This window comes from Triturus cristatus, chromosome 10 (assembly GCF_964204655.1).
Source record: "Triturus cristatus chromosome 10, aTriCri1.1, whole genome shotgun sequence".
NCBI lineage: Eukaryota > Metazoa > Chordata > Amphibia > Caudata > Salamandridae > Triturus > Triturus cristatus.
Window position 1 is genome coordinate 1,220,454,655 of NC_140593.1, and position 24,580 is coordinate 1,220,479,234.

Here is a 24,580-nt window from a genome sequence, read left to right on the forward strand (position 1 = left end):
CAGAAGGCAGATGATCGCTCAGCTCTGATTTCTATGGTGCAAGGAGTCACAAGCACTCTTCGACAGGCGACCCAGAGGAAATTAGTCTAAACCCAGGAAAACGGGCACAGATGGAGCAGGGCTGTCCTGCAGAGCTCTGCACACACATCGCTGCCCCTAGTGGCTCTAGAAACTACAAGTACCATAATGCACCGGGAAGGCAGACAAACGCTCAGCTCTGACTTCTACTGGTGCAAGGAGTCACCAGCACTCTTGAACAGTCGACCCAGAGGAAATGAGTATAAGCCCAGGAAAACAGGCACAGATGGAGCATGGCTTCCCTGCAGAGCTCTGCACACACATCATTACCCATAGTGTCTCTGGAAACTACAGACTTCTAAGGGTGCAAGGAGTCATGAGAACTCTCAGACAGGAGACCCAGATGAAATGAGTCTAAACCCGGAAAACAGGCACAGATGGAATGGGGCTTCCCTGCAGAGCTCTGCACACACGTCACTGCCCCTGGTGGCCCTAGAAACTACAAGTACCATAATGCACCGGGAATGCAGACGAACGCTCAGCTCTGACTTCTACGGTGCAAGGAGTCACAGCACTCTTGGACAGGAGACCCAGAGGAAATGAGTCTAAGCCCAGGAAAACAGGTACAGATGGAGCGGGGCTTCCCTGTACCCATCACTACCCCTGGTGTCTATAGACACTACAAGTACCATATTGCACCGGGAATACAGACGAACGCTCAGCTCTAATTTCCACGGTTCAAGGAGTCACAGCACTCTTGGACAGGAGACGCAGAGGAAATTAGTCTAAACCCAGGAAAACAGGCACAGATGGAGCGGGGCTTCTCTGCAGAGCTCTGCACACACATCGCTGCCTCTAGTGGCTCTAGAAACTACAAGTACCATAATGCACCGGGAAGGCAGACGAACGCTCAGCTCTGACTTCTATGGTGCATGGAGTCACGCGCACTCTTGGACAGGTGAGTGGAGACCCAGAGGAAATGAGTCTAAACCCAGGAAAACAGGCACAGATGGCGCGGGGTTCCTGCAGAGCTCTGCACACATCACTGCCCCCGGCGGCTCTGGAAAGAGCCGAGTCAGCTGCGCAGCCGGACTGTCACATGACCCGGAGCTGAGAGGAGCGCAGACCGGAGCCTGGAGCTGAGAGTCCTCGGGTATCTGGAGAGGAAGGACCGCTGGCAGGAGTGGAGGGCAGAGCGACGGCTGGTAAGAGGAGACAGGCAGCAGCCTTGGGGTGAGGGAAAACTTATTAGAGTTACACACGAAATAGAGACAGACAGGCAAACATCAGAGATCCCCCAGAACAGACCCACACAACAGAACTGGCACACTGGAAACTTAAAGGGACAGACACGCTATAGTAGAGATGCACACACATCGGGCAGAGATACCAGAGCCAGCTGACGACAGCACCAGGTGACATACAACCGGTGGTACCCGAGCCAGGTACACAGACTTGTAACACAGGAGTCACGTGTTACAATAGCTAGGTGACGCGCAACCGGTGGTAGGAGAGGCAGGTACACAGGACACACAGACTTGTAACACAGGAGCCACATGTCACAAGAGCCAGCTGACATCAGAACCAGATGACACACAACCGGTGGTACCCGAGACAGACTCACAGGCTGTAACACAGGAGTCACGTGTTACAAGAGTCAGGTGACACACAACAGGCGGTGCCAGGTGCACAGGACACACAGACTTGTAGCACAGGAGCCACATGTCACAAGAGTCAGGTGACACACAACAGGTGGTGCCAGGTGCACAGGACACACAGACTTGTAACACAGGAGCCACATGTCACAAGAGCCAGCTGACATCAGAACCAGATGACACACAACCGGTGGTACCCGAGACAGACTCACAGGCTTGTAACACAGGAGCCACATGTCACAAGAGCCAGCTGACATCAGAACCAGATGACACACAACCGGTGGTACCCGAGACAGACACACAGGCTTGTAACACAGGAGTCACGTGTTACAAGAGTCAGGTGACACACAACAGGTGGTGCCAGGTGCACAGGACACACAGACTTGTAGCACAGGAGCCACATGTCACAAGAGTCAGGTGACACACAACAGGTGGTGCCAGGTGCACAGGACACACAGACTTGTAACACAGGAGCCACATGTCACAAGAACCAGGTGACATCAGAATCAGGTGGCACGCAACAGGTGTGATCAGAGCCAGGTACACAGGACATAGACACATAACACAGGAGCCACATGTCAGAAGAACCAGGTGGCCCTAGAGGTGGGTGGTACCAGGCTCAGGTGGCAGGACAATTACGAGATGCCCGACGAGCTGGGTAAGACAAGTGATGTCCGGACACAGAAGCCAGGCAAGACGGGTGATACCACAGACAGGTACTGCCAGATCCGTACTGTCGCTGGAACCTTCACCTGTGGATGGAGGGGCGCGCCCTGGACATGGAAGTGATTGGCAGAGTGGGAGAAGGTGGGAGGCACACTTGGGGGGCTCACTAATATCACGCCGCCCCTAGTTTAGAGGCCCGTGCTCAGTCTGTGGTTTGTACCATAAAGAGGTAATAACTTTCACTGCTCTGTATCCCCTCCAAAATATGGCCCTAATTTCAAGGTGTATTGAAATACGTATTTGGGCGGAAATGATAGTTTCTAAGTAACTTGTTTATTTCGCATTTCCGCATATGAGGCCACATTTCTCAGGATTGAGCCGTTCTGAATTTTTCCCGAGCAAATGGCCCCGTAAGCGGGAATTTCCTGCAAAAATATGGTGCAGTAACTCCAGCTTTCCCTGACATTCCCCAGCACTTAACCAGACGCTTGGAATACCGTGCTAACTCCCCAACCTGGAATTACCAATCCCTGTTATATCAGGAGAATTGAGTGCAAATTTACTGCATTAAGAATTTTGTCAATTTCAGAAAAAGGGCCTTAGGTTGGAAAGTGGAGTTTGGCGCAGGGTTCTCCTTCGTGAACCGATGTCCCGTCTTAGACGTGCATTATACCCCATGGCGCTTGTCTGGACTGAAGTCTGCCCTTTGTCCAGAGATGGCTGACCTGCTGGCGTTGGTAAGAAGTGTGTGCCGGTCTAGGTGGGTTATCGATGACCTTATCGAAGAGGGAGAACGCGCGATGAGGGATGGAAACCACAAGACTGTTGCAGTAAACAAGTTCGCTCATGATTACTGAGTAGGAGTTTGGCCACGTGTGAGGGGAGAGCGGAGAGCTCTGGCGCGTGTTTAATATTTGGAGCCTGTAGTCCACGGTAGTGGATAAAATGGCTTCCTCAAGGCTCCTTTTGGAACTGAGGGGCACCCCAAAGTTACGTGCAGATGGCGGTGGTGCCAGCGTGCCAGGTGGGACTCCAGGGGAGGCAGGGTTGGCACTTGGTCCTAGAAAGTCACGTATTTGTTTACGCAGAGCTCAGCATGAGGGAAGAAGGGCCATACAGCATCCGGTTGCAGTCAGACAACCCAAGATGTGGGCCTGAAGATGGCAAGAAAAAGGATGGAACCGAGAAGATCTGAGTGTATTCCATGTGGTGGGCTCAAGAATCTCCACAGGAATTGATGTCCTCTGCAGCAGAGGTGGATCGTGAGCAGAAGGATGCGGGCGGTGTCTTGAGGTCCCCCTGGGACTCGGCGGAGAGTTCAATAATAACCATGAGGCCGAGGAGGGTTAGTCACAGAGGTAGGAAGAAGCCCAGGGCGGCTCCTCTCCCGAGGTGCTGAATGAAAACATAGTGCTTTGGAAAAGGATGGTATTTGATGGAAAGGACGGTAGTTTAAGTGGGTGTTCAGTGTTGTGTTCTTGTAAGGTATAGTAGGATGGCGGGACAACATCAGTTTTGAATCCATGAGGGTGCAGCGTAGGCGCTGGGGGAGTCTGATTTAAGAAGTGTTAAGGTCTTGAAAGTATTTTGCTTTACAATATTGAGCACTGCAGTGAAGTCACTCTGGGGGCCTCTTATATCCGTGCCTGGGGTCCAAGTTGCCTTCCACTTGTGAAGTGTGATGCGCATGCGTGATTTCAGTGTAGAGACAGAGGGGGTTAACCAGGGATGGGGAAGTTTGGTTAAGGTGGTCTGTGTGGTCCGAGGCAGAGTATATTGGAGGGTAACGTGAGTGTATAGTTGAATAGGTGATGGGAGGAGGGTCAGTCAGCAGGGGTAGGGCGTTATGGCTCTTGTTGGGGTACTCCAGCATGGAGTCTGGTGAGTTTTTACTCTGAGCAAATGGGGCTGGAATTTCAGGAGTCATGGGGGGAAGCGTAGGGTCATAGTATCAGCTCATATGTCTTCTTGGTGCACCCACTGACTGAGCAGCTGGCGACCCACCGCAGAAGAGAAATAGGAACCATAAAGACATCCCTGAAGTGTAATCTCTACATTTGGTGACCACGAAGGGATACCTTTCAAACATGGAATCAGTGGCCGTTGCCTCATTTTTGCCTTCTGCTGCTATCACTTCTTCTTGAGTTTGGGGTCCAAGGCAAAATGAAAATCTATATCTGGTGTCTAAAACTATGATCTAATTTCAGTTATATGTATTCTACTATATACCGCCCTCTCTTGTGCACCAGCACAACTTTGTATTCCCTTAAGGGTATATGTTCAAGATGGCGCTCACCCTGACAATACATCCCACATATGCCCTGCCCATTCACAGACGAGTTCCATGAGGCCGTCAGAACGGATGAGGATCTAGTGACCGGTAAGAAGGCGCAACATAATCTTTCCTTTCGCTTCCACCGCCTCTCAAATCCAAGGACATATTTGCCACCGCATAACGTTTAATATTTTGATTTTGTATTTTCTATCTAAGTTAACAAACTTTGCATTTTGGTAAGAACCATTTATTCTGTGAGCCTGCATATCCCTTGCTCCTATTTCTTGCCCTGCTACAGCAAGCAATTGCTCCCATCAGCAGTAAAAGCACCGCCAACACCACTAGCAAGTTTGATACAACCTTATTAAAATACCTGCCCCTTCGCTTAACTATAGCTGCCTTTTCCTCTTGCATTTAGCTGTACCTATATTTAGTTTTTGTTGTGCAGTTTTCTGGTTCCACTTTTCTTCAAGATTTTATCTTGGTACATGTGACAGTTTTTGCAACATTTTATTTTGTCAACTGTCTTCTAGCTCATACCAAAGCAAAAGGAGAAGAGGGTTTGGCTTAACCTGCAACTAAACTATCTTCAGGCAACACCATTTCTTTGGTGAATTATCGCTCAGAATGAAAGCAGATGATGTGGAAGAGTGTTGGATTTCAACAAATCAACTCTAATTGCACATAACATTCTGGTTGTAAAGGTCACTTCCGGGTGAAACCCATTAGTGTCAGCACCAGTGACCCCTGAGTAGTTCCAGAATGGTGTTAGCCTAGACCAGGGGCTGCGATGATGCCTGCAATTTTCCACCTGCTTGGAGAGTCTTGTGCTTCCCAGGTTCTTCTCTATCTTTTGACTTTGTCCTATTTTCAGACCTTGCGGTAATTCCATGACTTGTGTGGGCCACAGGCTTTGTATGGATTCAGTGACTTACTAGATTCAAGACCTTGTGCAGTTGCTAACAGACCTTGTGAAGGTTGATTTTTGAGTGAGGTCCAACTTTAGCAATGTTCTCCAGCCTGTGTGAGGGGTCTGATGTTTGTTGACTCCAGGCCTCTTGTGGTTTCCAAAGCTATAAGAAGTTTAAGGAAATTGTATGGCTGCAGTAATGACCACCCAAAGGCATCATTAGCCCAGTTACACCTCTTCTTGTGGACACAACCAGCAGAAATGTGATCCAGACTCTTGAAAAAAAACATCTAAGTTTATTTTGGTGATAACAAGGATTGCTGAGAAGCTGCCCCCACAACTCAATCCAGACTGAAGCTACGGACGTCCGTCAGTAGAACAGAGAAGTGAGTGACATTCTATACAACAGACAGTTCCTCACCACTCATGTTAAATAATCAGCTATTGACTTTGTCCACTCCCTTGAAAAGAGAACACAACCTCACAGAACAACTACTGAACTCAGAGCTCATGCACCAGTGATCTCTCGATTGGACTTCGCAAAGCCCTGCCCGGCGGAACACCTCAAGCAACCGTTGCTCACCTAACAGCAATATTTCACCCCGCAACCAGGTTGGTATCATCAAAGAGAAAATTTGCCCACATAACACACCCGCTAAATCACTTTCACAACAGAGTTAAAAAAGCATGAGGATGTTCACCAAAACAGTATAACATGATAAACCTTCAGATGTAATATACAAAACATCTTCGCCGCTTTAATCAAACAAAAAAGGATGAACTTCAATAATATCAAAGGTAAAATAACCAAAAAGGCACCATAAGTAATAAACAAATATTTACCCAAGGGCTATTACTAGAACATTTCATAAATGCTAATTTCATAGGCAACCTTGGAATTATGCCATAACACCAGCAGATGCACCGCCATCGGAAGTACCAGCGACAATGCTTCTGTCGGAGCCTTATAGGTGTCCGCCTCTGTTGAAAGATTCATGCACACCAGTTGAACCTTCGTGAGAACCAGTCTGTTACACACAGTCACTAGTAGCCAGTCTGGCAGTCTCCTTGTTAGCATGCTCCCAAAACACTGACTTACAATCCATGCTGGCGACAACCAAGCGCCTACCGTTTACAATCGCCACCACCAATCATCACCACCATCCACCGTTCAGCAGCACAACGCTGCTTGAGACATTGTGACTAAAACAGTTCCATCAACTTCAAAACACTTGTTATCAACTCTGGAACTTTTTAAATAAAACCCAATCACAAACCTTCACATCAACTTCTCTTGCGCCAAGTTGCTTCTTATAATAGCTTTCCTTTCTGCTTCGAGCCAAACATTTTCTCTCACAAACACACAGCTGTTTTTACTCTATTCACCACCAGTCACGTCACAAAGCCACCCTGGGATCACCATGGTAATCCACCCACTCCCTTCTTTTCTGAGGTCTGAACAGTACTTCTCCAGTGGCAGATGTGGAGTATGGTGGTAACTTCGCATTTGTATCTGACATACGAGAGCACGCGTTTGCCAAAAGCAATAGCAGTTGGGTTCCCCTCCGTTAGTCCATAATCGAGTATTTCAGACCCAGCGCCAGTGGCCCGCAAACCCAATGGCTATCGCCGCTCTTGGACCATCGGACATGGAACCGATTCTAGGGATGTATTCTTCACGGTGCAGTGCTTGCTTGAGGGGACACATTTCATATAAACATTCACTAATTTCCAACTTGGGGGTCCGCTCCTAGCCACCCAAAACTATTAGGTATTAATTTTCTTGCTAGTGGTGCAACCAAGATTTCCTTAATCGGCTAGGCAAATTACACTATTTAGCAGCTCTAGTAAAGGAACAAACCTATCCTGTCTGAGTAGAATACTACCTTTTAGACTTCTCTCAGACGCAACTTCACTAAACCTTTGTAATTCACCACTGAGGTGTCCAGGCCATCCCTTTATGTCAAATCAACAAAGTTTCTGCTGGGGCAGCTGTGCGCTATACAAATCCGGCTAACATAACATAACATAACAAAACAAATCCTCTTGAAGAGATGAACACATAAAGAATCTGCTACGGTTGCTGCCTCCATAGGTATGTTTGATTTTTAAACCATACTCCTGTAGTCTGGATGTCAAACGTACTCTCCTGGCTGAAGCTTTGACCGTACCATATTCGCCCATAACATAAATCAGTGGGTTATGGTCAGTACGTAGCATAAACTGAGTATTCCATAGATACATTTTCGATTTGTCAATAACCCAAGAAAATGCTAATGCCACTTTTTCTAATGTAATTTAGTTTTTCTCCGCTTCTCGTATTGTACATGAAATAAAAGCAATGCTCCTGTGTTTCGCTTACACCCACTGGCGCGTCACTGTAAACCTACGGCTCCAGTGGACGCGGTGACCACACACCACGATTCAGGCTCAAATGCTTGCAGTGCAGGGGCTTTCACGTTCATGTCTTTGAGTTCTTTCAAAACTGCTTTCTGGTTGTCACCCGGTACACATTTTTCTCTTTCTTAACATTTCCTTGAGTCCTTCAGTAACCATTGCATAGCCATTCAGAAACCTCTCACAGTATTCATCTAAAGCAATAAATGAACATGGCTGGTACTCATGCGATGGCGCGGATGCCTCTACAATGGCTTTCGTGACGTTGCTTTAGGTTTAAATCCATCAGAATTGAGACACTGTTCGAGATGGGAGTTAAAACCTGCATTTGTCTTTGCTAACCAGCAATACCTCTTTCTTGCAACACACTTAAAACCTTGACCAAAAGTAATGTTCATCCGTTGCTGTTGCATAAATTAATATATTAAATGCAAATGAAAAGAGGGTAGAGGCTATTGAGAACCGCACCTGACAAGTGAAAAAAGTGTCCTGAGGTATCATATAGTGCAAAGAACCAAGGAGCACTCCCCTCTATGCTCCTTAACTAGGAACAAGTCCTATTACAACATTAGACACAAAAGGGTTCAGCACTATTTAAAAGATTATAACAATTCGACATTAAGCATTCAAGAACAAGAGAGCACACAAGAAGATGTCCAGATCATCGATGTGAGTTTCTTAAAAAACTTGTCTCATTTTATTTCATATTGTCATAAGAGCAGAAGATAATAGCCAACACGTTTCAACTCTAAAAGAGACTTCTTCAGGGCTCCACAAAGTAATAAAGAGGGTATTCACATTGGCATATGCATAATTCAATCCAGATAGCTGAGAATCCAATATTCGGAAGACTTCTTAAACAGTAGACATTGTCAGAGATGGCATGGTAGCCCGTAGCTCATGTTCTCCATGTTTTCAGATTCGAAAAGAATGTTTGTGGAGCCCTGAAGAAGTCTCTTTTAGAGACAAAACACGTCGGCTATGATCTTCCGCTCTTATGAAAATATGAAATAAAGAGAAGTTTTTAAAGAAACTCACATCGATGATCTGGACATCTTCTTGTGTGCTCACTGGTTCTTGAATGCTTAATATCGAATTGTTATAATCTTTTAAATAGTGTTGAACCCTTTTGTGTCTAAAATTAATATATTTTCTTGAAACATCTGTGCCCCTGGATTGTCTTTAAATAAGACATAGAATAAAACATTTCAAACAACTTTGTTGCTAACCCAAAAGTTAAAAATATGTCTAGGATCCATTTGGCATGGCAGACTGGGGAACAATTGTGATTCTGTCTCTGCAGCAACCCAGTGATAAGGTAGAAAATCTGTACTGGAGAAAAACTTAGCTTTGGCCCCCATCGTCAGCATCTCATCAGTTTTCAGAAGTGGGAGACACTCAACCACAGTGTTCTATTTAAGGACCTCCGATTCACACATAAATGGATTTTGATTTTAGTGACAGTCACTGCAGAAACAGACTCTGCTGTGTCAACTGAGTGATAACCTTCCTTTATACACGTAGCATCCAGTAATGCTTTGAAGTCAACCCTCACACTGAGTGGAACACTTCTAACTTTATGCTCAAGTGGGACAGAATTTTGCTCAAGTATTGTTTTGTGATCTCCGTTACAGCATGGCAAACGGATGTGGTACGATAAGAGCTGATGCGAAGGCTAGGGATCGGGGGTGTAAGCTCATGGACCAATGGGAGGGCTATGACTAAGCTGACGCATCTACTACCCATCTATGTGACGCGCAGGTGTTTGGTTTGGAGTATTTGTGAGGTGACTGGCCCTTTAGGGAACGTTACATTTTGTGTATATCAATTCTAAGCGAAGAGATGGCATGGCACATGAGGGGAGGTGGTTTTGGACTTGGTTGTTTGGAATAGATTGGTTTATTGCCTGACTTTATTTGTTCCCCATTACTCCTTAAGTGATTTGTGAAACGATCTCCTAAATGTTCATTGTCATGCACAAAATCAATAAACATATATATTTTTTTTAAGTATTATTTTGTGTGATTAAAACCATTCACACAGCAATTTCTGTCTACCACCATGCTGCTACATTTTTTTTCTGAAATAATTCAACATCTACAATCTCACTCCTACTTGTAACTCTCCAGATAACTGTAAGTAGCTCCCCTGTGTTCATCCTAACTGAGTAAATAAAATGTTTTTTTAAATTACATTAAGAATACTCCTACAAATTAAAAACCTGTATTTGAGACTAAAATGTGTGTATTTTCAGAACTAATAAGTTGATGTTTGGAGACCAAATGTATTTATTTAAAGTTGACAATTCAATGATAATTCATGCTGCATGGAGTAGACTTTCTACTCACAATTTTTCCTAGGTGCCAGGCTGAATTACATATCTGGCTCCTATGACATGTAGGGGCATTACAAACTGATAAAGCATTTATTTGACATTACTGCTGGTGACGGTCCCTTATGGTTTGCGATGGACATGGCTGTGACCCTGCTTTAAGAGGCCACTAATGTAATCTTATCTAATTTAGTCACAATGGTAACAGCCATATGTGTTAGTAGCTCCGTAGGATTTTCATTGAACGTAAGTAGCTCTCATTATAACAAAGGTTGGAGACTTCTTGACCTATCACATTTCCACATTCACAGAAAGCAGCCAAAATACATATTACTTCTTTCTGAACATTCCTCAATGCCTCTTCACAATGACCCTGTGTTCTTCCAGAAAGCTCAATTTTAATCTATGGATTGCTTCTCTGGTATTATCCCGGATCCCTCATTCACCATTAACTTCACCTGCAAATGATCAAACATCTTCTGCCCTTCAGATCTCAGTGAATTAGATAATAGTGCTCTCTGCAGTCGGGTTCATATCTCTTTCCTTCGGTTGCAACGAAATAATTGTCAAATGCCCTAAACCAGTGGTTCTCAGCCTTCTGAATTCCGCGGACCCCCAATTAATCATTACTGGAACCCCAGGACCCGGCCACCCCTCTTGAATCATTATTGGAGGTCCCCCCCCCACTGAGTCATGGCAGCTAGCCTTAGGCCCCCGCCTACGCATTGTTGAACCGCAAAACAATACTGAAAAATACAGAAAAAAAATTACGCAAATGATGGCGAATTTTATTTAATTTGCAATCACATAAATAATATGTTTAAAAAATCAAAATGTAATTTTTATATACAGGTTGGAGCTTTTGTAAATTCAGTTGAGGCCACTCATTGTCCATGTTACATTCTGTTTGATGCCCCTGCATTGCTCCCACAAATCAATCTGAGGAGACTAATTTAATATTTAGTCTGCAGTTTCCAAATTCCTTCACATTTACAGTGCATTTAAAAAATGTCAATTGTACATTTAGCTTCTTTATTTATAAACACTTAATTAATCTGTCAATATTATTTAATTTTCTAAGTAGTTGTGGACCCCCCTGAGGAGGCTTCGCGGACCCCAGGGGTCCCTGGACCACAGGTTGGGATTCACCGCCCTAATGCACCATTTGCATTTCCATCTGGATTCCCTGAAGCAAGCAGGAAGGATGTCGGTGGTCGTCGTACGCTTTGTGAAGCCGCCATCGTATGATTGCACGGTTGCACTATGTAGGTTATCTCTCCAGTGATTTCTACAATAGCACAACATCCCTTTAATTAAAGATCATAACGTCTCCGATATACAATTCCTTCTGTACCATTTGTTTCGGATGCAAGCACTGCGCTTTTTAATCAATTTGTAAATTTATGGATCGTTAGTTCACAATGTATCTCTTCAGTACCAAAACATTTGGAGGGCTTCCAAAACTGGCCTCGTTCATTAAAAACAAAGGTGTCCGCCATGCTCCTGTGTTGCGCGTCCTCCGGCAAGGTTCGCGTAGGGTGATCTTGGCGTGCCGATACTTCACGTTCCATCTGACCAGCGTGTCACTTCACACCAGGTCAATACGGTGCGTGGCAGGTAAGTACCATGAACGAATACGTTGTGACAATGGAATTAAATAAGTATAACAAAATATTAAATAACAGTATGACATAATAGGCTTTCAAATGTAAGACGCAACAGTGGGTTCCTGACCTTGTCTGAAGTTGGCTTCAGTCCTTCTGCAGCCGTGTTTGGCTCCTTAATAATGCGAGGATTGTAAGTCCATGAAACATGAGCGGGAACAGTGCCTTCACTGTAGGCTGGATTGTAACGGATTTACCTTGGATATAGTTCACAAGTTCACTAATACCCCAATTAAAAACCCACCAGAAGCAAAGATGTTGAGGTGCTGAGCTTCTGAGAGAAGAATCCAAATGACTCCTTCTAGCATAAAAAAGTGGACATATCAAAACAGCGGTCCCTCCACTGTGAATGGAAAGGAAGGTAAAGTGTGGAAGGAAAAAGAAGCCGGTCCTGGTTCCAGGTCTTGTCCGAGCAGAAGGCCTTGTGTGGTGTCCAAGCTGTGTGTGGTTCAGTGTTGGTCCAGCTTCCAGGCACTGTTCACGCTCTGGCCTTGTGCGGTATCTGCTGGTCAGGGTACCTGGCCTTGTCTGGCTCCCAGACATGGTTCTGTCTTTTAAACCCCTGCTTGGGTTCTAGCTCGGGAGTAGCTGCAAGTGATAGACATTTACTGCCTTTTTTAATTTTTGTCTAGAGAGATGGACACGGCGCAGCTCCAGGCTTGGAGGCAGATGATCGCTGACGACCTCGATCGAGTGATGGCCTTCTGGACTAAGAACTCCCATGACCAAGAACATGGGTAGGCTGCTTTTAAAAAAACATATGTTACCTTATCTGTGCTTATCTTTCACTAAAGTGTATGTAAGCTTTTTATATGTGCAAGTACTTGGTTGGCTTGTCTCAGGAGGCTCACTGTAGTTGACTGGGACAAAAACAAGGAAATTGTTTCATAGTCCTTTTTGACAAAGCAGAAAGAATCATTTCCTGCCTCGGAAACCCCCAGATCCGAGGCAGGAACATGATTTGTATTTTCAAATAATTATCATTTGACAGGACAGAGACCCCGGGCAGGAGAGGCAGAAGGTTTTAGACTGCTTTAGCACAAACGTGTTCTTTTAAGGCGAGTCGCGCTTGCACTAAGGGAAACCTTTAGCTCTTGTTGGCTACTCTGCAGAGCAGGTCTTTGGAAATGTACTAGCTTGTGTTGTACAGGACACTGTTCCACTTCTCACAAGGCCCCTAGTAGTGACCCTGTCTCATAGATGCTCTCTATCATTTCCATCTTGCGCTTTTGCGACAGTGCTGGTGTAAATACTGGCCCCTTTGGGGCTTTGGCGCAATACTCCTACGAGCCGACAAATGTGACGAGCCTTGTGACACTTGAATATTCCATTTAAGAAGAAGGACTGAGGCCTGTGTCACTTGACTACTTCATTTGAGGAGGAGCAGCAAGGCGCGTGTCACTTGAATACTTCATCTAAGGGGGAGGAGCAAGGCGCGTGTCACTTGCAGTGGTGGCTCCTCCACTAAGGCGGAGGAGCGTCGCCCCACTGCTCATAGAGCAGTGAAAAGGTACAAAATAAAACCATAACAAGGTTATTATCGTTTTATTTTTGGTTGCCGCGGGCTGGGTGAGGGCGGGCGGGACTGGGGGCTCATGGTGGGAGGAGAGGACTGTGCACACTAAGGGAGTGATTAGGATGGCAGGCGGATTGCCACCGCCGGCCTGGCGATCCGCCCGCCATCGTGCAGTGATTTACTGACTGCCAGATTATAATGGCGGTGGGTAACGCAGCGCACGGAAAGTCCGTCTGCCCCTTTTCCACCGGTCGGCAATCGTTATGATTGCCGGCCGGGCAGAGCTGGGACACCAATATGGTGGCGGTGCCTAGCAGGCACCGCCATCCATATTAAGATGCAGGGCATATGCAGGCCTTTCCATTTGAGGGGTGGCGGGGATTTGCTTAGAGTGCCCGTTGCGGGCCCCCGGGGGGTGACGGGTGGGGGGCTGCACTTGGGGGTACATTGCCATACACAAGGTGGCAGGCACTGCGCCGTGCCTGCCACGTTGTGCACGCCAATGCACAACATGGCATTTTAAAATTGCGGCGGGTGCTGCAGCCAGCAGCACCCGCCGCAATGTTAACATGCCAGATACGACCACCGTGGTGGCGGTCACATCATGATTGGGCTGGCGGGATCGCCGCATGTCAGGCGGGCTGTCATGTTACCGTTAGGGTGGCGGGTGGACTAAAGTCCGCCCGCCATCCTAATCACCCCCTTAGTGCGCATGACTGTTTGGCTGGCCATTTTCGGACAGCCTGGTGGGGAAAAATGCACAGGCTCCCTGTTGCAATCTGAGCGCCGATTCACGGTGCTCAGACCAATCACAGTGCTGCATTGTAGTGCTGTGATTGGCTTAGAGGAGCCTGTGTGCCGGGTACTTTCTGCAGCTTCTTCCGGAGCAGAGAAGTGGACGAGAGACGCGACTGTCAGAAAAGGTAAGTGTTATTTTATTTTTATATTCCTCCCAACCCCCAACCCCTGTTCTCTACCAGCCAACACTGGTGACTTGAATACTTTGAGGACGAGGAACAGGGCTTGTGTCACTTAAATACCTCATTTAAGGAGGAGTAGCAATATTTTCATTCAAGCATGGTACCATTTCTGCAGGGTGCTAGATGCTCCCACAAGCATCAGATGTGGCCACTGTTGGGATGGGAGGCGAGAGCATATTGCCACAGACATTATTGTGGCAAAATTGGTACACTGCCCCTGCTGGCAAAAGTATATGTCAAACAGATTTGCCTTATTGTAAAGCATGTCGTGTTTGTGAGAGACAGAGGTCCCTGGAGAGGAGGGATGACTAGGGAGGGAGTCTGATACTCACATCTATTTTGTCATCTAGGAGATGTTGGAGGATCTCACGTGGCATGCATGGTGTAACTCACCCAACACCTACAGCCATCAAATGTCTTGATCGTTTAGGAATAACTGGGCCCAGTTCTACTCTCACTCCTGGTGTCTGACTGCACCACCGGCTGATCTCAGGTTGAACAGTGCCAAATTCAGATGTCATCCCCTAACCTATGACAGTTTCTGCCACTGAGACCAAACCATGTGACTGTGATGCAACCTTAAGACACCTGGGCAGACAGTCGCCTTACGTTTTCTAAAGAAAACAAGAAAAACTGAAAAAGTGTAGGGGACTATAGGTTTTCTTAGGAGCCTGCTGCCAATGGCGCCGAGTGCCAGGTTTGTTTAGTTTAATTGCATCTATTGCATGTTTCTTCCTCCACCCTGCACTTTGGTCTCCTAGAGTCTGGTAAAGGTGTGTTATCATCTTTCTCCCTTTCCCCCTGTGTGAATGAAAAATTCAGTCCTCCATGCACTGACGCCTCTATGCCTCCCCTGCTCCACAACCAGGGAGCCGCACACGGACACATACAAATGTTAAAGATCACGATAGTGTGGAAGACCTGGTGGTGCACATATGGGATTCTTTCTGCCAAGGAGAGGAGGGGCTACTTATAATATGTTGGCTAGAATTGAAGAGTAAGTACTGAAGCCAGTCTAGGTCAGACCCCGACACTCCCTAGGTCAGACCCCACATGTCATTGGACGAATCTGACAGTCTAGGTCGAGCCCTGGACACGCTCTATACGTCAGGCCCCGGACACACTCTATATGTCAGGCCCTGTACACGCTCTATAGGTCAGGTCCTGGACACGCTCTATAGGTCAGGTCCTGCACACGATCTATAGGTCAGGCCCTGGACACGCTCTATAGGTCATGCCCTGGAAATGCTCCTATAGGTCAGGGCCTGTACACGCGCTATAGGTCAGGCCCTGGACATGCTCAAAAGGTCAGGCCCTGGACACGCCCTATAGGTCAGGCCCTGGACACGCCCTATAGGTCAGTCCCTGGACACGTTCTATAGGTCAGGCCATGAACATACTTTATAGGTAGGCCCTGGACACACACTATAGGTCAGGCCCTGGACACACACTATAGGTCAGGCCCTGGACACACTCTATAGGTCAGGCCCTAGACATGCTCTGTAGGTCAGGCCCGGGACGCGCTGTATACGTCAGGCCCTGGACACGCTCTATAGGTCAGGCCCTGGACACGCTCTACAGGTTGTACCCCGACATGCTGTAGGTCAGACCCTGGACACACTCTAGGTCAGACCCTGGACACACTCTAGGTCAGACCCTGGACACACTCTAGGTCAGACCCTGGACACACTCTAGGTCAGACCCTGGACACACTCTAGGTCAGACCCTGGACACACTCTAGGTCAGACCCTGGACACACTCTAGGTCAGACCCTGGACACACTCTAGGTCAGACCCTGCGCACACTCCACAGGTCAAACCCTGCGCACACACTCTAGGTCAGACCCTGCACACACTCTAGGTCAGACCCTGGACACACTCTAGGTCAGACCCTGGACACACTCTACAGGTCAGACCCTGGACACACTCTACAGGTCAGACCCTGGACACACTCTACAGGTCAGACCCTGGACACACTCCACAGGTCAAACCCTGGACACACTCTAGGTCAGACCCTGGACACACTCTCGGTCAGACCCTGGACACACTCTCGGTCAGACCTTGCGCACACTCCACAGGTCAAACCCTGGACACACTCTAGGTCAGACCCTGGACACACTCTAGGTCAGACCCTGCACACACTCTAGGTCAGACCCTGCACACACTCTAGGTCAGACCCTGGACACACTCTAGGTCAGACCCTGGACACACTCTACAGGTCAGACCCTGGACACACTCTACAGGTCAGACCCTGGACACACTCCACAGGTCAAACCCTGGACACACTCCAGGTCAGACCCTGGACACACTCTAGGTCAGACCCTGGACACACTCTAGGTCAGACCCTGAACACACTCTAGGTCAGACCCTGGACACACTCTGCAGGTCAGACCCTGCACACACTCTAGGTCAGACCCTGCACACACTCTAGGTCAGACCCTGCACACACTCTAGGTCAAACCCTGGACACACTCTAGGTCAGACCCTGGACACACTCTAGGTCAGACCCATGGTCACACTCTAGGTCAGACCCTGCACACACTCTAGGTCAAACCCTGGACACACTCTAGGTCAGACCCTGGACACACTCTAGGTCAGACCCTGGACACACTCTAGGTCAGACCCTGCACACACTCTAGGTCAGACCCTGGACACACTCTAGGTCAGACCCTGCCATCGGATGTAGTTTTCAGATGGTCCGGCGGATCTCGTGGACCACTACATGCAGCCTTGCCAATGGAGAGGACCGAAGACACCAGGACTGCTGGCTGCCACTCATCCACTGGTGTATGGCTGCCTTCTCCAGAGTGAGACGTGACTGCTCTTTCCCTTTAGCTGCTTAATGCCGGACTGACGACCATCGGAGAGTCCGTGAGAACTTGGGGTCCTTTCATTCCAGATCTCAGTGTAATGTGGAAGGGGGACGCTGGCAGGGCCCTTTGTTACGCTGTTGGTTTCTGAAAGAGAAGAGTTTGTTTGAAGGGACTTGACATGAGCATTCGGCAGCTCCAAGGTTTGCGACACAAGTCTCCACATTTGTGCCCTGCTGTTGGCTGGCCCAGAGACTATTCTTAAAATACTCTGGCATCGGGATCCAAGGGTCAAGGGAAAGTTTGGACGCTTCCTCCTCGGCTCAAGTTCCGCTTCAAAGCGCTACCCTAACAGTCCCTTTAAAGACGAGAGACAGGCATACTCTGTCAGTACCCCTGAGCCAGAAAACCTACATTCTTGTGATGTTATTTTGAACTGGCTTCATGTGAAAATGCACCAGTGTATGGGGTTGTGCTGGTGAAAAGTGGAGAATCGTTTTGTTGCTGAAAGTGGAAACTGCGCAAGTTCAAAATTAGAAATTGCAACAGGCAAACAAAAGAGTGCTGGTAAACACCAATGTTTTAGACATGGTTGAGAAGATAAAAGTTGATTATTTCAAGGAACACCAGAACCAGTCTATACTGCAGGGTTGTTTTATGCTTTTGATTAAAAAGGGTATGCACATTTCTTTTTAAGTTTCCTGTGCATAGGACAGCCAGTGTAAGCCCTCACCTGGAATAAGCCCTGCAGATGCACTGTTGCATAACATACGAATTCACTTAACATAACTTCGAATAAACATTAAGCATCCCTGTGTCTTCGCATGTCTGACATTTAGGTTTCCTGTCTGATAGTAACGTTGATAAGAACTGCTTCTTTACTGCTCAAGGAGGGCACAGAAAATTCTTCCTGGGCCTGTTAGATTAAACAACTCCTTTTTAGGTCGAGCCTGGGCAACACGTGCGCTGCTCTGCGTGGCATGCTGGTTTCAGGTATGGACTTGAAGCTCCGCCCATCTTTTCAATTGGCTCCTGTTACTGTCTTTTCAAAATGGATGCTTTTGATTCATAAATAGGCTTAGTAGTCCCTCCTTGGTACCTCCTTGTCTACATTTCTAACCTCCCTTAAGGACTGAACTTTTTACTTGTGTTGTTACACGGTCTGTTTTATCTACAGTCTGTGAGCACTATTTTCTTTAATGATTTTCCCCTATTGCTGGCATGAAGTGCTTTCCTTCAAGGGTGCCCGCTTTGCCTCCAGGTGTCGCCCTATGTTTTCAGCATGGTGCCCACTTTTACATGTTTATTACCAATAGGGTCAGCCTGACAAACCAATGTTTTTTTTCTAAAAGCACCCCATACCGTGCTTTCACTTTAATGCCGGGCGCGCACCTTTCTTTAGATGAGCCGCATCTAAAGAAAGGGACATGACTGCCATTAAAGTGAAAGCGCGGCATGAGGTGCGTTTTCCCAAAAATCCTATGTGTTTCTCAACTTGACAAACAAATGCCTTTTTTGTAAAAGTACCCCATACCGCGCTTTCACTTTAATGATGGCCGCGCACCTTTCTTCAGATGAGCCGCGTCTAAAGAAAGGGGCGTGGCTGCATTAAAGTGAAAGCGCGGCATGGGGCGCTTTTACAAAAAAACCTAACAAACAAATGCTTTTTGAGTAAAAGCGCTGCATACCGCGTTTTTACTTTAATGGCTGCAAAGCACCTTTCTTTAGACGCGGCTCATCTCAAGAAAGGAGCGCGGCCACTATTAAAGTGAATGTGAGGCATGAGGCGCTTTTACAAGCATTTGCAATGACAATGGTTTTTATTTATGTCGTTCTTTAAAACATAAATAAAAGGCCTTGTCATATACAATGCCAACATCTTAAACTCTCGCAAATGCGAGACCTATTACATTGCAAATGCTTGTTAATCTTAAGAGAGCCAGAGCTGAGACCCTGTCTGGGATATGTAGGGTGTAGACCTCACTACAAGTGATTGTGTTAGTCCCATGGGGGCATCACTTTCAGAAACAGATGCCTGTTGGTAGAGAGGGGGTCCGCCCTCAACGCTCAGAAGAGCCGAGGCTACTTAGCGATTGTCCAAACCGGATCATTGGTATAGAAAACAGAATATTCAAATATGCAGTGGAATCATACCCTTCCCTGTGGTAGAAAGTACTGGTCGAAGTGAAAACAAAATAAAAACAAATGCAAAACATCTGAAAATATGTGCATAAGGTTGTTGTGTGGCCAGGCCTAAAACACAGGATGGCCATTGCAGTAGGACACCTACCTTTGACTCTTTCTTGTTCTTACCATTGCAGTAGGACACCTACCTTTGTCTCTGTTCTCACCATTGCAGCAGGACACCTACCTTTGACTCTTTGTTGTTCTCTCCGCAGTGGGTTTTTCACCTGCCTCAGCAGAGACGGTGCTGTATATGATGACCTGAAGTACGTCTGGCTCCAAGGAAGACAGGTGAATGTCTCCCCTACGTCCTAATGCCCCACAGTCCCTACAGTGATGCTATTCACAGTCAGAGAGTGCTCCTCAAGCGGTACCACTTATCTGCTGCCTGTGTGAGGTGGCAACGCAGCCAATGGCGCAACACCTTGGCATCTGTCGCACTGTACTTGGGATCTCCTGGAATACTATGTCTGCCCTTTTCTGTTTAAGAGATTCTTTTGCCTCCTTTCTCTTGGGCAGGTCTGGATGTACTGCCGCTTGTACCGTAAGGTCGCCAGGTACCACCGGTCTGACCTTCTCCAGGCAGCTCTCTCGGGTGAGGTGTTGCTCTTTATCACTTCCTTACTCTTTCTCCATCGCCTTCATTTTTCTTCTCTCGAATCGCCTCTCTCCTTCATTCTATTCTTCTCTTTATTTTCCTCTTTATTCACCTTTCCAGTACTGTCTTCTGCTTTCTCTTTTGTCCTTTCCTGTATTTATTCTTCCCTCTCTATCCCACCTACCAATACTAAATAATTGGCTATCCAACGCCTGCGATCAGGTGGCTCCCCTTAGACGCATTAGGGTAAGACGTGCCCATGACGTTAACAAATGGTTCACCCCAGAACTCAAGGAGAAAAAACTGGCCGCTCGCCGTGCAGAACGTGCGTGGAGACGCACTTACTGCACAGCCTCCAAATCACTGTACTCTTCCACTCAGGCAGAGTACAAGAAAGCCATCCTTGATGCCAAAACTTGCTACTTCTCTAACAAGATCCTCCGAGCTGAGAACCAACCCAGAGAAAATTTTGCCACAGTTTTTGAATTAGCCTCTTCGGATAGGACTTCACCCAAACCGATACCCTCCCAACACTTGTGCGACTCATTGAACAACTTCTTCATTAATAAAATTGCAGACATTAAGGCCAATATACCTCCACACTCCCAAGCTTTTCTAAACCCCGACCCCCAACCCAACGCTCTTCACCTTGACTTCATAGCCCCACTGTCTAAAGCATCCTTCCTTTCCTTGCTCCCTTGCGTCAAGTCGGGATCCCCCGCTGACATCTGCCCGGCCTATATTTTGCGCGAGATTTTCCTCACTTGCCCATCTCCCCCCCTCACCTTTCTCAATGAGACCCTCAAATCAGGCACCGTCCCTTCATGTCATAAATCACCCACCATCGTCCCGATCTTGAAAAAACCAGGCGCAGACCCCACAGCGCTAGTAAACTATCGGCCCATTTCCCTCCTCCCCTACCTGGCCAAGGTCCTCGAACGCCACGTAACCAAAGTCCTCAGCTCTTTTATAGAGGACAGCGGCTATTTATCACCTTGCCAAGCGGGATTCCGCCCCCTCCATTCCACCGAAAAAGTGGTGCTCTCTGTTATTGATACACTCAGAGCGGGGCAAGATGCTAATCTCCCTCAGGCATTGGTTCTCCTCGATTTGTTGGCCGCCTTCGACACGGTCGATCACACCATCCTCCTCTCCCGTGTCGAGGCGGCAGGCATTGGAGGTTCTGCCCTGGCTTGGATCAGCTCGTTCTTGACCAACCGTTCACAAGCAGTCCACTTGGCAAACTTTTCCGCCGAGGCCCGCAAAGTGCTATGTGGCATCCCTCAGGGCTCTTCCCTCTCCCCCCTTCTTTTTAATCTATACATCTGCCCGCTCATTCGTGCTATGCAGAGGATGGAGGTCACTGTGTTTCATTACGCTGATGACCTCCAACTCATTTTTAACCTCTCTAACTCCCCTGATTCTATTTCCAATTTCCAGTCGGTGATGGTCTTTATCAGGGATTGGATGTGCTTTAACCACCTCAAGCTCAACCCTGACAAGACCGAGCTTCTTCTCACTGGCGGTAAACTCAACCCTTGGTCTCCCTCCTTTTGGCCCCCCACCTTTGGTCCCCCTCCTTCTCCCTCTCCCACCGTCAAGACATTGGGAATTACTCTCAACCAACAACTGACCCTACATTCCCAGATTAGCACAGTGGTTTCTTCCTGTTTTTTTACCTTGCGTATCATTCGCAAAATCTGACGGTTCTTTTCCTTTTCAGCCCTCAAATTGATCTTGATTGCCATGGTCCTCTCCCGGTTGGACTATGGGAATGCCCTATACAACGGCGCCCCCTTATACTCCATCCGAAGGCTCCAACTGGTGCAAAACCAAGCCGCCCGCCTGGCATATTGTTTACCCAAATCACACCATACTACTCCCCTTCTCAGATCCCTCCATTGGCTCCCAATCAGAGAAAGGGCCCTTTTTAAGATGGGATGTATCACCTTCCAGGCTCTTGCAGGAACAGCCCCAGCTTTTATTACATCAACAATTGTCCCCTACATCCAAAGCAGACAACTCCGATCCTCCTCTCTGTCCCTATTGGTGGCGCCCAGATTCAAGAAGCGCAGAATGGGAGGCTCAATGTTCTCCGTTCTTGCTCCACAATTTTGGAATTCTCTCCCTTTCCAAATGAGATCAACACCGTCGTATCAGGAGTTCTGGAGCACCCTGAAAACCAACTTGTTTGCACAGGTTTTTAATATCTAGGCCACAACTCCCACTCACTCAGGTGTCACTTCCTCTACAGCGCCATGAAACCGCTTGGTGTCCGAGCGCTTAATAAATATTTTTAAATTCAAATTTGTCTTTTCTCTCCCAATACTCCACCTCTCCTTCCTCTGCCCTCTCTCTTGCTTATTTCTCATCCACAGTTCTGACATGGATTAGAGTGATGGAGAGCCAGGGGTATGGGAAGAAACCCTGGCTTGCTCTCTGCTATCCCTGGCACTCCCCTTGCCACCCAAGGTCCAGGATCTTGAAGGCAGCAGCAGCAGCGGCAGAAAAGAAACAGGACTGAGGAGCCTCCTTTACTCACTGCAGTTTCTGCACCCTGCCCTCTTTCCAGACCCTCATTACCATATATGCTATTGAAAGTCTACAGGTGGTACAAGGGTTCAATCCTTTGATGTCATCAGGTGGCCATAGAGGTGCAGGAAGTCACTTCCCCATTTTGGTTAATTAGCTTCAAGGCCACAGTTCAGGCCACAGCCCACCCACCTTCTGTCGCTGTTTCTCTGGCTGAAGTGGCACAGACCTTTCCTCCGTGTGTGGGGGTGCTGTTTAATCACTCATGTCTTGCATGTGTACTCTCTTTTCCTGGTCTCTCCACAGCGGGTGAGTTCTTGCTCCGTCACGCCCGGGTTTCAGCAGACTCAATGAAGTGCGCCTTCGTTCTCACTCGCGACGGGAAGGCTGTGAAAGTCCAACGCACAATATTTAGTGAATGCTTTTACACGATGGCCATGGACGAGCTTTGGAGGGTCACCGGAGAAGAGAAATATAAGGTGTGTATCCCTTTAACCAAAATCCCCAGAGCCAGGCCTTAGAGACCAGTGATGTAACTCCCAGATCCAGGCTTTAAACAGCTGCTCTGTCCTGCAGGCTATACCAGTTCCACAGGTGGGATGTGAGAATGGGTGAGTTTAGAGGTTTGAAAAGAACAAGAAGGCTTCAGACTGGGGGGGGGGGGGATGAATGCTAGGCCATCACTTACGCTTGTTCCTCCCCAGAACCTTCGAGAGCCCCCAGAAGCTGCTCCTACCCTAAAGCTTTCGCTTGTTTTGGCAGAAAGAATCCGTAGCGATGATGGACCAAATCGTTCACTGGGTGCGAGTGGATCCCACTGGACTGGGGCGCCCGCCCATGCCTGGCGCTGCCCCCTCCAGCAGCATGGCGGTGCCCATGATGCTGCTCAACCTGGTGGGACAGCTGGAGGAGGGTGACCAGGAAATGGTGGAGAAGTATTCGACGCTGGGGGACTGGTGCGCGCAGCAGATCCTACGGCATGTCCAGGTAGGCGAGAAACATTGTGTCCTTGTTCAAGAGTAGAAGGAGACTAAGTCCAGCCCCAGCAGTGGCTGGAGGGGGGGATGACTGGGGAGCAGATACTACCCTGGGCACCGTTCAAAGGCAGGGTACCTCCTTCAAACAACTAACTTTGCATATTCTGATTTTTTTTTTTACCCTCCGCTAGCGAGATGGCCAGGCGGTCCTCGAGACTGTTTCTGAAGATGGCAAAGAGCTCCCAGGATGCTCAGGGCGGCTTCAGAATCCAGGTACTGGAAACCAGCGATCCACGAAATGTTCATTTATCCCTCCGCAGGTTGTATGCGGGAATCTCCTCTGTATCCCTCGCTGGTAATGAGTTGTGCGCAGCTGATCGGCTGTATCCCTCCGTTGGTAATGAGATGTGCACTGTTGATCCTCTGTATCCATCCGGTGATAAATTTACGATACGCTGCCACCTACTGCCTCCATCTGTAACGGTGTTTCTCTTTCTCCTGAAGGCCATGCCATCGAGGCCGGCTGGTTTCTCCTTCGCCATGCCATGAAGCGACAAGACCAAGATTTGAAGACCAAGGCCATCGAGAAGTTCATGCTGCTGCCTTTCCAGACAGGCTGGGATATGGACCACGGTGGTCTTTTCTCTTTCCTAGATGTTGACGGTCATTGTCCCACTCAAGTAGGTCTAAAATCTGGGCCACCACTATTTTATTCTCAGATGGAAAATTCTTCGAAAAAGTGGTTCGGTAATATCATTGGTTAGTAAGATGTACCTAAAAACTCAGGTGAGCAACTTTTTCAGCCCCAATCCACTAAGTGTTAACAATGAGACCCTCAGCCCCCAGCTTCTCGTGGGCTATGATAATCCAGATTTAAGTCCGGTCTAATTTTGTAAATCTCATTGATGCCTTTTCCCTCCCATTGCCCCTCATACTCTGTCATGATGCACTCACGGTAACAGACATTTTCCATTTGTTGATACTTTACCCTATTATGAGAGTACTTTTTTTTATTTTCCATATTCTTATTCAGTCTTTGCTTTTTTCGGCACTACAATATCCTTCTT

The 24,580-nt window shown here is 47.6% G+C and overlaps 1 protein-coding gene across 2 annotated transcripts in view; it reads left to right on the forward strand.

The window, feature by feature from the left end:
* The first annotated feature begins 1,115 nt into the window (after nucleotides 1-1,115).
* RENBP (renin binding protein) overlaps nucleotides 1,116-24,580 on the forward strand; it is a 44,897-nt gene continuing 21,432 nt past the window's right edge. The window contains exons 1-8 of one of the 2 annotated variants that reach the window (XM_085629754.1): nucleotides 1,116-1,223; nucleotides 12,552-12,654; nucleotides 19,622-19,697; nucleotides 19,926-20,001; nucleotides 22,843-23,015; nucleotides 23,299-23,523; nucleotides 23,705-23,786; nucleotides 24,018-24,193. In XM_085629754.1, the coding sequence (XP_085485880.1) occupies nucleotides 12,554-12,654; nucleotides 19,622-19,697; nucleotides 19,926-20,001; nucleotides 22,843-23,015; nucleotides 23,299-23,523; nucleotides 23,705-23,786; nucleotides 24,018-24,193 (909 nt within the window). In that variant the 5' untranslated portion in view covers nucleotides 1,116-1,223; nucleotides 12,552-12,553. Of the gene's footprint in view, nucleotides 1,224-11,405; nucleotides 11,519-12,549; nucleotides 12,655-19,621; nucleotides 19,698-19,925; nucleotides 20,002-22,842; nucleotides 23,016-23,298; nucleotides 23,524-23,704; nucleotides 23,787-24,017; nucleotides 24,194-24,580 lie in introns of those variants that run through there. The other variant, XM_085629755.1, reaches the window with a different exon arrangement.